Here is a 13180-nt window from a genome sequence, read left to right as displayed (position 1 = left end):
GGTGGGCACTGATGTTACAGAGACAGGGAGAGAGGCAGAGGGTGGGCGCTATGTTACAGAGACAGGGTGAGGTAAACCCAACTAGGAATGTGAACACACTTGGTGAACCAGCAACCAATGCGAGTCACCAAGTTGGGTGAATGGGATTTGGCGAGAGTCTGGACTACAGCAGTAAGTTTTGGATGAGTTGGTCTCGATGGAGGATTTGAAGGCAGGCAGCTGTGAAATGTCCACCATTTTAGGGAGGACAAACAAACCACTCCCAAAGCATGACAGAGACTGTGAAGAGCTTGCTTCCAGTACTTCAAAACGGTGACTGATTCTCCAGAAATCACTGGAGTCAGGGAGGGTCCCAGAGGTCTGTAAAATGGCCAGTGTAACACCCCTGTTTAAGAAGGGAGCGAGGCAGTAAGCAGGAATCTATAGGCCTGTTAGCCTGACCTCTGTTGTTGGTAAAATTTTAGAGTCATTAAGGATGATATTGAGCGTACTTGGAAGTGCATGGTAAAATGGGGAGGCAGTGGCCTAGTGGTATTATTGTTGGACTGTTAATCCAGAGACACCAGGTAACGTTCTGGGGACCCAGGTTCAAATCCCGCCACGGCAACCAGTGGAATTTGAGTTCAATAAAATATCTGGAATTAAGAATTTAATGATGACCGTGAATCCATTGTCGATTGTCGGGAAGAACCCATCTGGGTCAGTAATGTCCCTTAGGGAAGGAAACTGTCATCCTTACCTGGTCTGGCCTACATGTGATTCTAGGTCCACAGCAATGCTGCCCTTTGGGCAATTAGGGATGGGCAATAAATGCTGCCTAGCCAATTATGCCCTCATCCCATGAATGAATAAAGGAAAAAAAAAAATAGGTTCAGAGATAGTAGGAACTGCAGATGCTGGAGACCATTTCTGAAGAAGGGTCTAGGCCCGAAACGTCAGCCTTCCTGCTCCTCTGATGCTGCTTGGCCTGCTGTGTTCATCCAGCTCTACACCTTGTCATTTCAAAAAAAAATAGGGCTGAGTCAGCACAGCTTCGTCATGGGGGCGTCATGCCTGACAAACCTGTTAGAATTCTTTGAGGCAGTAAGGAGCAAGTTAGACAAAGGAGAGCAAGTGGACATGATCTATTTAGATTTCCAGAAGGCCTTTGACAAGGTGCCACACAAGAGGCTGCTAAATAAGACAAGGGCCAATGGTATTAGGGGCAAGGTACTGGCATGGATTGACTGGCAGAAGGCAGAAAATGGGGATAAAGGAGACGTTTTTCAGATTGGCAGTCAGTGACTAGTGGAGTTCCACAGGGGCCAGTGTTGGGATCACAAATATTTACCTTATACATCAACGATCTGAACAAAGGAACTGAGGGCACTGTTGCAAGGTTTGCAGATGACACAAAGATAGATGGAAAGACAAGAAGTTTTGAGGAAACAGGAAGGCTGCAGAAAGGTTGCTAGATAACCCCACAGCCAGGGAGAGCTAGTGTTTGGTTTGGGCTTCTTTGCTGAAGGAGTCCAATTGTGACCCATTGACTGATTCAGAGGTGAGATCAGGAGATTGTATCGTAACCCCAACAAACTACTACAATCTGGAGTGTACTAGCTGGAAGACAGATCGCAGCAGATTCAATATTAATCTTCAAAGAGGTATATTTTGGACAATTACACGCAATGTTATGGGGAAAGAACAGCTGAATGGGACTGTTTGTATCTCCTCTTCTCATCTCTAAGATGATTGTGGGACTTTCCAGGAGTGCTTCCTGTATTTCAGCAAAAACTAGACTTAAAATCATCCGTCTGATAGTGTATTGGGGTGCCCCAGTGCCTTTAATGCTTTTTGGCTTGTGATGATGGTGTCTGGGAATAGGTTTGATAAGTGTACTACTTGTGCTGAGAACCAGTACGATACCGCCGACATCTGCATGGTAAAACAAGGGGAGGATGCATACTAAGGTCAAATAGCCTGTCCATACACACTGTGTAGGCTCACAGCTAAAGAATGACAACTCAAGGAAGGTACTGGGAGACAATTGTAATGGTAACGCATTGATTGCATGACTGACCTACTCGTTCAAGGGCCTGGGTTAATATTCCGGAGAATAAGAATTCAAATTCCACCAAGGCATTTTGACATGAAATTTTATAAATGAATAGGAAAATATAAAGCAGACAACAAGAAGGAGAGGTGATAACCTAGTGGTAATATGGATAGACTAACCTTTGTGACCCGGGTTTGAATCACACCGTGACAAATGGTGGGATTACAATCTAATGAAAATCTGGAAATCAGAGACCTTGAAACCATTGCTAATTGCTGCAAAAAGCCATCTGGTTCACTAATGACTCTCGTGATTCCAGATCCACAGCAATGTGGTTGACTCTTGACTGCCCTCTGAGCAATAAATACAATGCTGGCTTTCCCAGCAATGACCAAATTCCACGAATGAATAATTTAAAAAAAGCTATTCAAAAGAAGGTAGTATTATTCAAGAACCTGTACTGTTCTTGACTGAACAGGTTTTTCCAGCTTTATAGCCGAGCAACAAAAACCAATCAATATCAAGTAACACTTTGACCTGTAAGTGTGTACATTATCCCCTCGTGTTTATTGAAATACAGGAGCAGGAAAAAGGAAACTAAATTACACCAAATGGGGAATTACTTAAATGTGTTTGTCCTCACGAAAATGTTAATGCCACTCTTACCCTGGCGTCTGAAGTTTCGAGCTAGCCTTTTATAATAATAGGAATAAAATTGTTGCTTTATGAAGTCCCCCACTAGTTGGTTGGGCGATGCTCAGAATCAGGGGAGATGAAGTTGGAGGCGGAGAAAACTTGAGTGCTGCACAAAAGCTGATATGTTCACTAAAACGTAGACAGGGAAGATTGGGCATCTATTCTCTCAAACAAAGACTGAGGGATAACTCAGTAGAAGCGTTTTAGAGAAATAAACTTGAGGGCATCAATAATAAGATCATCACTAGTGAGGCAAATAGGAAATTCAGGAGACAATTCCTCCTACCCCCATCCCCCCCCAATCTCCCACCAAGTCAGAAGAACTTACAAAGGTAGGAGATAGTAGGAACTGCCGATGCTGGAGTCTGAGATAACAAGGTGTGGAGCTGGATGAACACAGCAGGCCAGGCAGCATCAGAGGAGCAGGAAAGCTGACGTTTCGGGTCTGGACCCTTCTTCAGAAATGGGGGAGGGGAAGGGGGCTCTGAAATAAATAGAGAGAGGGGGAGGCGATGACAGAAGGTGGATAGTGGAGCAGATAGGTGGAGAGAAGACGGACAGGTCAGGGAGGCAGGGATGAAGCCAGTAAAGGTGAGTGTAGGTAGGGAATTGGGATGGGGTTGGTCAGTGAGTTGGGAGGAGCGGATAGGTGGGAGGGAAGACTGACAGGTCAAGAAGGCAGGGAGGAGAGGGAGGGCTGGTCTTGCGATGAGGTTGCGGGTGGGGAGATTTTGAAGCTTGTAAAGTCCACATTGAGACTATTGGGTTATAGGGTTCCTCGGTGGAATATGTGGAGCACCTACGCTTGGTTCGTGACAAATGACAACACCTCCCAGTCGCGGACCACTTCAACTCCCCCTCCCACTCCTTGGACGACATGTCCATCCTGGGCCTCCTGCAGTGTCACAATGATGCCAACCAAAAACTGGAGGAACAGCACCTCATATTCCGCCTGGGAACCCTGCAGCCCAATGGTCACAATGTGGACTTCACAAGCTTCAAAATCTCCCCACCTCCGACCTCATCCCCAGACCAGTCCCACTTCTCGTCCCCGCCTCCTTGACCTGTCCGTCTTTTCTCCCACCTATCCGCTCCTCCCACCTCACTGATCAACCCCATCCCCACTTCCTACCTACTAGCCTCATCCCCGCCTCCTTGACCTATCGGTCTTCTCTCCATCTAACTGCTCCACTATCCACCTTCTATCATCGCCTCCTTCTCTCTCTCTATTTATTTATTTCAGCGCCCCCTTCCCCTCCCCCATTTCTGAAGAAGGGTCCAGACCTGAAACGTCAGCTTTCCTGCTCCTCTGATGCTGCCTGGCCTGCTGTGTTCATCCAGCTCTACACCTTGTTATCACAAAGGTAGGAGCAGTTGCTGTGGATAACACCTACATTGCAGAGGAACATGATAAACACAAGGGAGAAACATATAGAGGATAATGTTTAGAAGGTGAGATGTATGTGAATGTGGTTTGGGTGTTGCTAAACAAATGGACCTTTTGGGACAACCAGCCTATTCCGGTGTCTGTTACCAAAGTCAAATAGTTACAGAGGCTTCACTAAAAATATTGTTCATCCCTTGTCTCCTGAAAACCCAAGGGTTGTAATTGCATAATTGATGGCATACTCAAACAGGACTTGTCGCTTATCAGCCCCAAACCTGGACATTGTCCAGCTCTTGCTTCATGTGCACAGAAGCTGCATCAGTATCTAAGGAGTTGCAAACATTGTGCAATCATCCCCAATTCTAGCCTTATGGGGATCATAAAATCAGAAGGGTTTTATTGTTTTATTAGTCCATGGGATTTGGACATAGGTTATTGCTGAAGTAGCTGAAGTTGGTTGGTCCTAGGAGACTACCCTGAGCAACTCATACACTGATGTTCCTGAATTGAGATGATGTACCTCCAACAAACCATGGCCATTTTCTTTTGCGGCAGGTATGATCCCGACCAGTAGAGATTTTTTCTCCTAATTCTTATTGACTTCAGTGTTGCTGGGACTCCTTGATCAGACAAATAATGCCTCGATGTGACAGGCAGTCATTCTCACCTTGCCTCTGCAGCTCAGCTCTTTTGTCCATGTTTGGACCAAGACTGGAATGAGGTCAGGAGCTGAGGTGTCCTGGCAGAAGCCAAACTGAAGATCAGTGAGCAGGCTTTATTTGCAAGGGCTGTTGGTGACACTCCTATTCCATTACTTTGTTGATGTTTGAGAGTTGATTGCGAGGTCAGTAAATGGCTGGGTTAAGTTTGTCCTGCTTTTTATGAACAGGACGTACTGGGACAATTTTCCACGTTGTCCAGTAGAGACCCATCTCGTAACTATACTGAAACAGCTTCACTAAAGTTGGGTAAAAGCCGAAAGAACTGCGGATGCTATAGATCAGAAACAGAAATACAAATTGCTGGAAAAGCTCAGCAAGTCTGGCAGCATCTGTGCAGAGAAATCAGAGCTAATGTTTCAGGTCACGTGAACCATTCTAAGGAAGTGTCTGTCGAGACCTGCTGAGCTTTTCCAGCAATTTCTATCTTTGTCACTAATGTTGATGTTTGGTCTGAAGCACACGTCTTCAGTAATATTGCCAGAATGTTGTCAGGGCCCATAGCCTTTGCAGTATTCAGTGCCCTCAGCCAACTCAAGTGGTACCTGTGCCACCAAACTACTCTTGTTGATGGACATCGAAGACTCTCACTCTGAGTACAAACTGCTCCCTTGCCATCCTCAGTGCTTCCTCCAAGTCAGGTTCAACACAATGGAGAAATGATTCATCTGCTGAAGGGGTGGGGGTTCAGTACATGGGATCAACCAGAAGTTCCCGTGCCCAAATTTGACCTGATGCCATGAGATTTCGTGTAGTTGGCAGTCAATGTCGATGACCCATAGGTATACTTCTTTACCAGTGCGTTGCCACCCCTGCTGGATCTGTCCTGTCCAGGGTTGATGTTGGTGGGGTCTGGAATGTCATACTCAGACACATCAGGATGTTGCTTGACTAGTCTGAGAAATGTCCCTCCTAATTTTCCCCATATATGTTAGCAACAAAGTCAATGGGCTGTGCTTTTAGCTGTCATTTCCAATGCATAGGGTAATGGCAGGTGGTCAGTCTGTTTTCATTCCTTTCTTTAGATTTTACAGACTTTTTTTAAATAACCGAGTGGCTTGCTAGTCCATTTCAGAGGGCAATTAAGAGTCAACCACATTTCATGAATCTTCAGTCACATGTGGACCATACCAGATAAGAACAGATACTCTCTAAAAAAAATTAGTAAACAATATAATGATTACATTGTCAGCAAGAGGCTAGCCTTTTTAAAAATTTTTAATGAAATCAAATTTCACTATCTACCATACTGGCTGGGGCTCAGGATTACTACGCGGCCACTACAGCAAGTGCAACAAAAATGTTTGCTCCTGGTGAGATTGCAAGGCATCAATTAAACAACTGTGGTCTCAGGTTAAAAGCCTACACCTCAGATACTTTTAAACTTTATATTTTCTTAGTCTTCCTTTTATACTGACTCCATCCCTTTTTAATCTGTGTGCATATATGTTTGATGTCACATTTTCATTATTTTTCTCATATTAGCAGATTAAATTGCTCCTTCATTCAAGAAAACTTTTTAATTGGTTCCTTACCAAATACCTACTGTGACTACATTCTTGCTGGTGTAAATAAAAAAGGGGGTCCTGATTCACCTTTCCTTACCTGGGTAACAATTGCAGTTCTGAGGGAGTGCTGCACCGTCAGAAGCAACATTTTTCAAATGAAACATTATACATTTTTTTACAGCTAGATTTCAAAGATCTGGTAATACCATTTCAAATAAAGAGGCAGTTCTCCGACAATGTCCTGACCAATGGTCTTTCATTGGCCAACACCACTGAAAAAAGACTTGCACATTACTGTTTGACTGTGCTATCTACCTAAATATTAGCTCCTATATTTCTCTACATTACAACAATGACTAAGCTTTAGAAGTACAGAATGGGCTATAAAGTGCTTTGGGAAATCTTGATGGCCATGCCAGGCACTATATAAATGCAAGCTCTTTCTTCTCATACATGCCTTATCAAAAGGTAAGTTACCCATGCCTCTATCTTTTGATGGCTTAATTCATCTTCAATTTGCTCTAATGAAACCAATGAGGGGGAGGCCTAGTCGTATTATCGCTAGACAATTAATCCAGAAACTCAGCTAATGTTCTGGAGGCCTGGGTTTGAATCCTGCCACGGCAGATGGAGTTTGAATTCACTAATAATCTAGACTTAGGAATCTGCTAATGACCATGAAACCGTTGTCAACTGTTGCAAAAACCCAGCTGGTTCACTAATGTCCTTCAGGAAAGGAAATCTGCCATCCTCACCTGGTCTGGCCTACATGTCGATCTAGACCCAGAGCGATGTGGTTGACTCTCAACTGCCCTCTGAAATGTCCTAGCAAACCATTTAGTTCAAAGGCAACTGGGGACGGGAAATAAGTGCTGGCCAGGCAGCAACACCCACATCCCACAAAATATAAAAAAAAATTCCAGCTCAGAATGCGCTTAACATATTTTAAATAGGACTTGTCTTTCCAAATATGTTCTCATGATATTGCTGGATGGTTTCAGTTCAAGTTCTCAAGAGTTATCACACTCTTCCTTTTTATGCTGGTTTCTAAAATTAAGCTCTTCAAAGGGTGACGTTGGGAAGGACATTTTTATTTGTTCATGGGACATTAGTGTCACTGGCCAAACCAGCTTTCATTGGACTATTCCTGATTGATCTTGTTTGTCCTCTGAGCAATCACATTGCTATGGGTGTGCAGTCACATGTAGGCCAGACCAGGTAAAGACAGCAAAACTTTTTTTTCCCCTTGAAAAAATATAGGACGTTAGCGAGCCAGATGGGTTTCTACAACAAATGACACTGGTACAGATTTGTGTACTGGGTTTGATTGAATTTCTTAGTGGGATTTGAAATCATATTTCCAGAACATTAGCTGGGTTTGAGAATTGCTAGCTCGGTGATATCACCGTATCACCACTGCCTACCCGTCTTCAAACACAGAGCATTGGAAATCTTGGATACTCTTCACTCCCTCAGTACTTGTGGGGAAGGAAGTAAGACAGGCTGGGGAAAGTTCAGGCAAGAAGAAAGAGAAATTAAAAATCTTATTGAAGTTAAGGATACGAGGCAGAATGAGGGAATTGAGGTACAGATCAACCATGATCTAACCAGAATCCTATAGTGTGGAAGCATCCATTCGGCCCATTGAGTCCACATTGCCCCTCCGAAAAGCATCTCACACAGACCCACCCCCCTATCCTATCCCTGTAACCCTGCATTTCCCTTGGCCAATCCACCTAACCTGCACATCTATGGATGGTGGGAGGAAACCCACATAGACACGGGGAGAACGTGCAAACTCCACACAGACAGTCGCCCAAGGGTGGAACAGAAGCTGGGTCCTTGGCGCTGTGAGGCAGCAGTGCTAACCACTGAGCCACTGTGCTGCCTGAATGGTGGAACAAGCTCAAAGGACTGAATAGTCTTTTCCTGTCCTGATATTAATTTAAATTCTCAGGGAATCCGTATGTATCCAAAATCCCTTTGCTATTTTCTGATCAATATAAAGAGAAAGAGAAAGAAACACTCTCCCAAATTCAGACTGCTCCTCATAATGCATTGTACTGATCTTTAACTCCTTATAAAATACCAAGTAGCCAGGGGTTACATCATCTCAAATGTTTATTTAAAAACTTTATTTTAAAGTCAGCTACAGAAATAACAGAATAATCAAAAAGTATACCTCTTTAAGCTGAAAGATACAACACACTTTATAAAGTACGAGAGTCAGTGCATACAATTTGTGTCAACAATTTGCAAGCTATTTAGCAGCCTCTGCCACAGTTGCATGTTTGTTTAAAGCATATGTTCCTTCATAAATGTTTAAAAACCTCTATTGTCCGTTAACTGCCCACATGCCCATCTCCCCACCATCCCTTTCTGAAGGCTCATACTTTCCCTTGGGACACTGACCAGTCAACTGGTGGCAAGAGGCCATATTAACTATTCCACTCCAGAAAACATTTGAACTAAATCCCAATCCCCACATACGTTCTCCTCAGCCAAAACCCATGAGTCCTTTTTAATAGGGCTAAGCTGGAATTCTCGTTAGCTCACCCCTCCCAGCATAAAACCTCGCACAGCAGCCCAACTAAGAGCAGCTATCTTGACACAAACCCGAAGTGGAATGAGTGGGAATTTCCTGACTCATACCACCCTCAAGTGAGTCTTTGGACTCAAGGGCAATCGATATCAGAGGATTGTAGATGTGGCTGTTTAAAACTGATTATTTAGCAGAAATAGAATTAGAACTCTTTCTACAATGTGGTGACCTTGCAAACGTGTGGTTTGACAAGTCTACAATGAATTTCAGCTTTAAATCGTTTGCTGCCCATCTTCTTTGAGAAATTACTGCAGCCAGTTGACTTTGGTAGGTTCTATTATTTAGATTGCAAAACAGTTAACTGTCCTTGGACATTCATGGTTTTGAACAGATATGGGAATCAACAGTCTAAACACTTTTCTTTGTTGGTAAGTGAAGCTAATGTATCTTCTCAAACTGCTACAATCCTGTTGTGTAGGGATAACCACACTGCTGTTAAGGAAAGGAATTATAGGTGTTGACCTTGGGAAAAAAGGTCAAATCAAGATGGTGTGTGACTTGGAGGGAAATGTGTAGGTTGAGGTCACCAAATTGGAATATGTGTCAAAGAGAATTGTGAGTTGTTGCACTGTATCTTGTAAATGGTACAAACTGCATGTTACATGAATTGACCGTGCTAAATTGTCCATACTGTCCAGGGATGTGCAGGCTGGGTGGATTAGCCATGGGAAATGCAGGGTTACGGGGATAGGGTAGGGGTCTGGGTGGGGTGCTCTTTGGAGGGTCGGTGTGGACGTGATGGGCTGAATGGCCTCTTTCCGCACTGTAGGGATTCTAATGATCCACATGATGAGATTTGGTGCCTGACTCTTACAGGCATCACTGGCTGGATCCTTACCTCACCGGGTCCTCACACGTTTCTGATCTTCAATAATGTCAACAACTAGGAGACAGACCCATCTTTACCCCACCCTGACCACAGCTGCTGCTGTCGGCTCCAAACACACAGGACAGTTCCCAAATCATGACACTGATCAACAACAGACATCAAAAGTCAAACCTAGAAATTTGCTGGCCTACTGTCAACCATCTGAGAAAATGTCTGAAGCCTTCAGAACATGAGCTGCTGCATAACAGAATCAGAATTTGATGAGATTGAAAACAGGCTTCTACACATCCAAATCAACACTCAAGCCAAACCTGTCCCTGTGTCACTGTCTAATAAAAGAAATGCAGCTGTATCTGAAGGTCAGGACTCCAATCTATGTAAAAGTAAAATAGAACCACAAAGCCAAATTCCACATCAGCAGTTTTTGCATCACTATCCATTCATTCAGTTAACTTTTTCCCATCAATTGCTTAACTTAAATCCTTCAATATGCCATCTTTTCTTGGTGAGGTAACCTGCAGCTAGAATAATGTAATAACTTTACGCAGCAGGGTTCAAACAAGACAAAATAACACCCACAAAACAGCTCAACATGAAAATCAAATTTCCAACTTATTACAAAAGATTTACATTAAAATTTGAAAGCTCAGTCTTTAAGGTATACAGCAGGGTTTTGGGATGATGAATGCACTTGCTCAAATTTCCTTCAAATATAGTTTGGATAACAAAATTGCCCAGTGTTATACCACCCCTCAGACAAAATAGGAAAACATAGTGCAGGAGAAGCTGAAAGTAGAAAATTACGAGCTTAGAAAGAATTTCAATGCTCTGATACAGCAGTAGTAATTAGTTCCGGATCACTGCCTCTTCAAATCAATGGTAGGAAAGTAACTCCAACTATTCCCTCACTCCAATATAGATTTCTCCTGATCCAAAAACATGCAACTAGGTGTTAGATCCTGTGGGACTGTTGTCTGCCATTCAGTATACACACCCACTCACACTCTAACAAAACAAGGCTGTTTGTTTGTGGAGGTGCATTGCAAATGCTGTTCCTGGGATGTGAAAATTTTGTAACGTGGCCTAGTATACACAGTCGACTGTAAAATCGACTCTGCGGCATGGTTGTGATGTACAGTGTCCTGAAGTCTGAAAACACCTCTGTTCAAATTAACTCTCTACTGCTTGTCCTTTAGCTATTTCCATAATCCCAGTGATTCTTCTTTCTTAATGGTTTCCCATATTGCACACATTTGCAGCACTTTTGCCTGGAAGATTGGAGGCACACCAGGTAGCAGCCCAGAGGGGAGGACTAGCTTGACTCTATCACTTCTACCCGACTCTCCCACTATCTCAGGATTATCGAGGTCACCAACTTCAGCAACGCAACAGCTAATCCAACATCAAGCAATTGGCATCGTGCCCTTCTGGTCTGCTATGGCTCATTACTGGATGCACAAAAGAAAATAAAGCCATAAAACTGCACTCAAGAAAGGGCCATTTTGCCTATCATTAGCTTATTTGTGTACCTTAATTTTTCTATGATTTAATATCGATGACTTTCTTCAATGGGACCATTCAACTGGACTCATTAGACTGAACTTCTCAGCCAGTGAGCCACGAAGGAGGAAGGCTGACTAAGTATCTCTGTACATCATATCCTCAATCTTCAGGATCACTTTACCTGGTCACCTTAACAACCACCCTTCACTAAGTAAAAGTACTGACCAAAATAATACAAGATGCACAAACATTATTTTACCATATTTTCATTATGCTTTCAAAAATTGTGACATTCTGTCCTACTATAATGATAAAGGGCATCTCAACAAATCCAGAATTTACTTTTATTTACTAATTTTAAAAAAAGGGAACCTGATGCAGAGACACCTAGTTGGTTTACCAACAGCATAAAAAGAGGGAGTGACCCATCCAGCACAACCTTGAATTTTGAAGAACTTAAGGAAAGAGAAACAAAGTCTCATTTGTACACCATGTCTCCCAAAACAAATAAAAAAAAAGAAATAAAAACTGAATTAATTTATAAGCCAAGAAAGTGTGAAGGCACCCATTTCAATGTCAGTTTTTGAGAGGACTGATGCTAAAGCGACAAAGTACAAATGAGGGCCATCTATCAGAAGCCATTTAATGCAAATGTAAGTTTACTCCTAGTGTCTGCAGAGATATGAATCCATAGGATCTGTCATTCTTTTCATGTATTGGCAACAGCGTCCAAAAGAAAATGTCTGGTTGCAGGCAGCACCACTATCTAAAAAGGATGGCACCAAATGCCACTCAATTGTACGCATTAGATATTGCTCAGGAGGAAGAACTCTGGCTGTTTCCTCCCTTTGATCTCACTACCCCCCACCATCCCCAGCCCACCTCCCAATTCTCCACTGCATGCTCCACAACATAACACCAAGTTGGAACAAACAAACTTAAAGTGAACCAAGGGCAACTAAGGATTTCCTGATGTGTTTGTGCAAGGATTTCCTAAAACAAATTATGTATAAAAATTCACAGAGAACACTCTTAACAGGTACAGATAATTCTCAACAGCTTCAGGTAAGAATAAAAACTAGGACACTTTCTAAGTGTGCACACAGTACAAAAGGCAATCACAATATTAGTGGACTGTCAAATCCAAGCTATTCCTCTCAATTCACGTAGTGTATCAGAAAGCTTAGGGCAAGAAGGTTTTTGAAAGGAGCGCTACACAATGGAACCATCGCGATGTTGTGCTGGGATCATGACAGGAACAGCCCCCATGCGATTCAGACTAGGAGCAGCTACCTTGTACGAAGGGTTGATATTCGGGCTGTGATTGGGCAGATATTCCACGTCGTTTGTAGCCAGTCGATCATAATGGGTTTTGTAGGGTTCCATGTTGGAGGGAGACATGGAGCCCAGAGAGGAACGCTGCGAGCCCACAGTGTAACTTCGAGCCGTTGAAACCCGACTTTTTGGAGCCGGAACATCCTCTCTGTTAAGACAAGGAGTGAAAAATCTTTTAAACACGATGCAGAGAGTCCACAACATCAAACAAAATCCTCACTTCCACAGACAAAACACCCTAGGTTATCAAAGTGCCGATTATGGTGCCATTGTGGGGAGGTGATGGCCTAGTGACATTGTCACTGGACTAGTAGTTCAGAGACCTCGCCAATGTTCTGGGGACCCAGGTTCGATTCCTGCCATGACAGATGATGGAGTTTGAACTTTATTAAAATCTGGAATTAAGAGTCGAACGATGACCATGAACCTGTTGCCAATATTTGGGGAAAAACCTACCTGTTTCACTGATGCCCTTTTATGGAAGGAAACTGCTGTCCCTAGCTGGTCTGGCCCATGTGCCCCCGATCCAAAGCAATGTGGTTCACTCTTAATGGGCCTCTGGGCAA

At 43.3% G+C, this 13180-nt stretch overlaps 1 protein-coding gene across 2 annotated transcripts in view; it reads right to left on the bottom strand.

The window, feature by feature from the left end:
* cxadr (CXADR Ig-like cell adhesion molecule) overlaps window positions 1–13180 on the bottom strand; it is a 114267-nt gene that overhangs the window by 6906 nt on the left and 94181 nt on the right. The window contains exon 7 of one of the 2 annotated variants that reach the window (XM_048602833.1): window positions 12573–12762. In XM_048602833.1, the coding sequence (XP_048458790.1) occupies window positions 12573–12762 (190 nt within the window). Of the gene's footprint in view, window positions 1–8448; window positions 12763–13180 lie in introns of those variants that run through there. The other variant, XM_048602832.1, reaches the window with a different exon arrangement.

Source organism: Rhincodon typus, chromosome 11 (assembly GCF_021869965.1).
Source record: "Rhincodon typus isolate 14 chromosome 11, sRhiTyp1.1, whole genome shotgun sequence".
NCBI classification, from domain to species: Eukaryota; Metazoa; Chordata; class Chondrichthyes; order Orectolobiformes; family Rhincodontidae; genus Rhincodon; species Rhincodon typus.
Note: the sequence above shows the minus strand (reverse complement) of the source record. Positions and strands in the feature narration are given on the sequence as shown.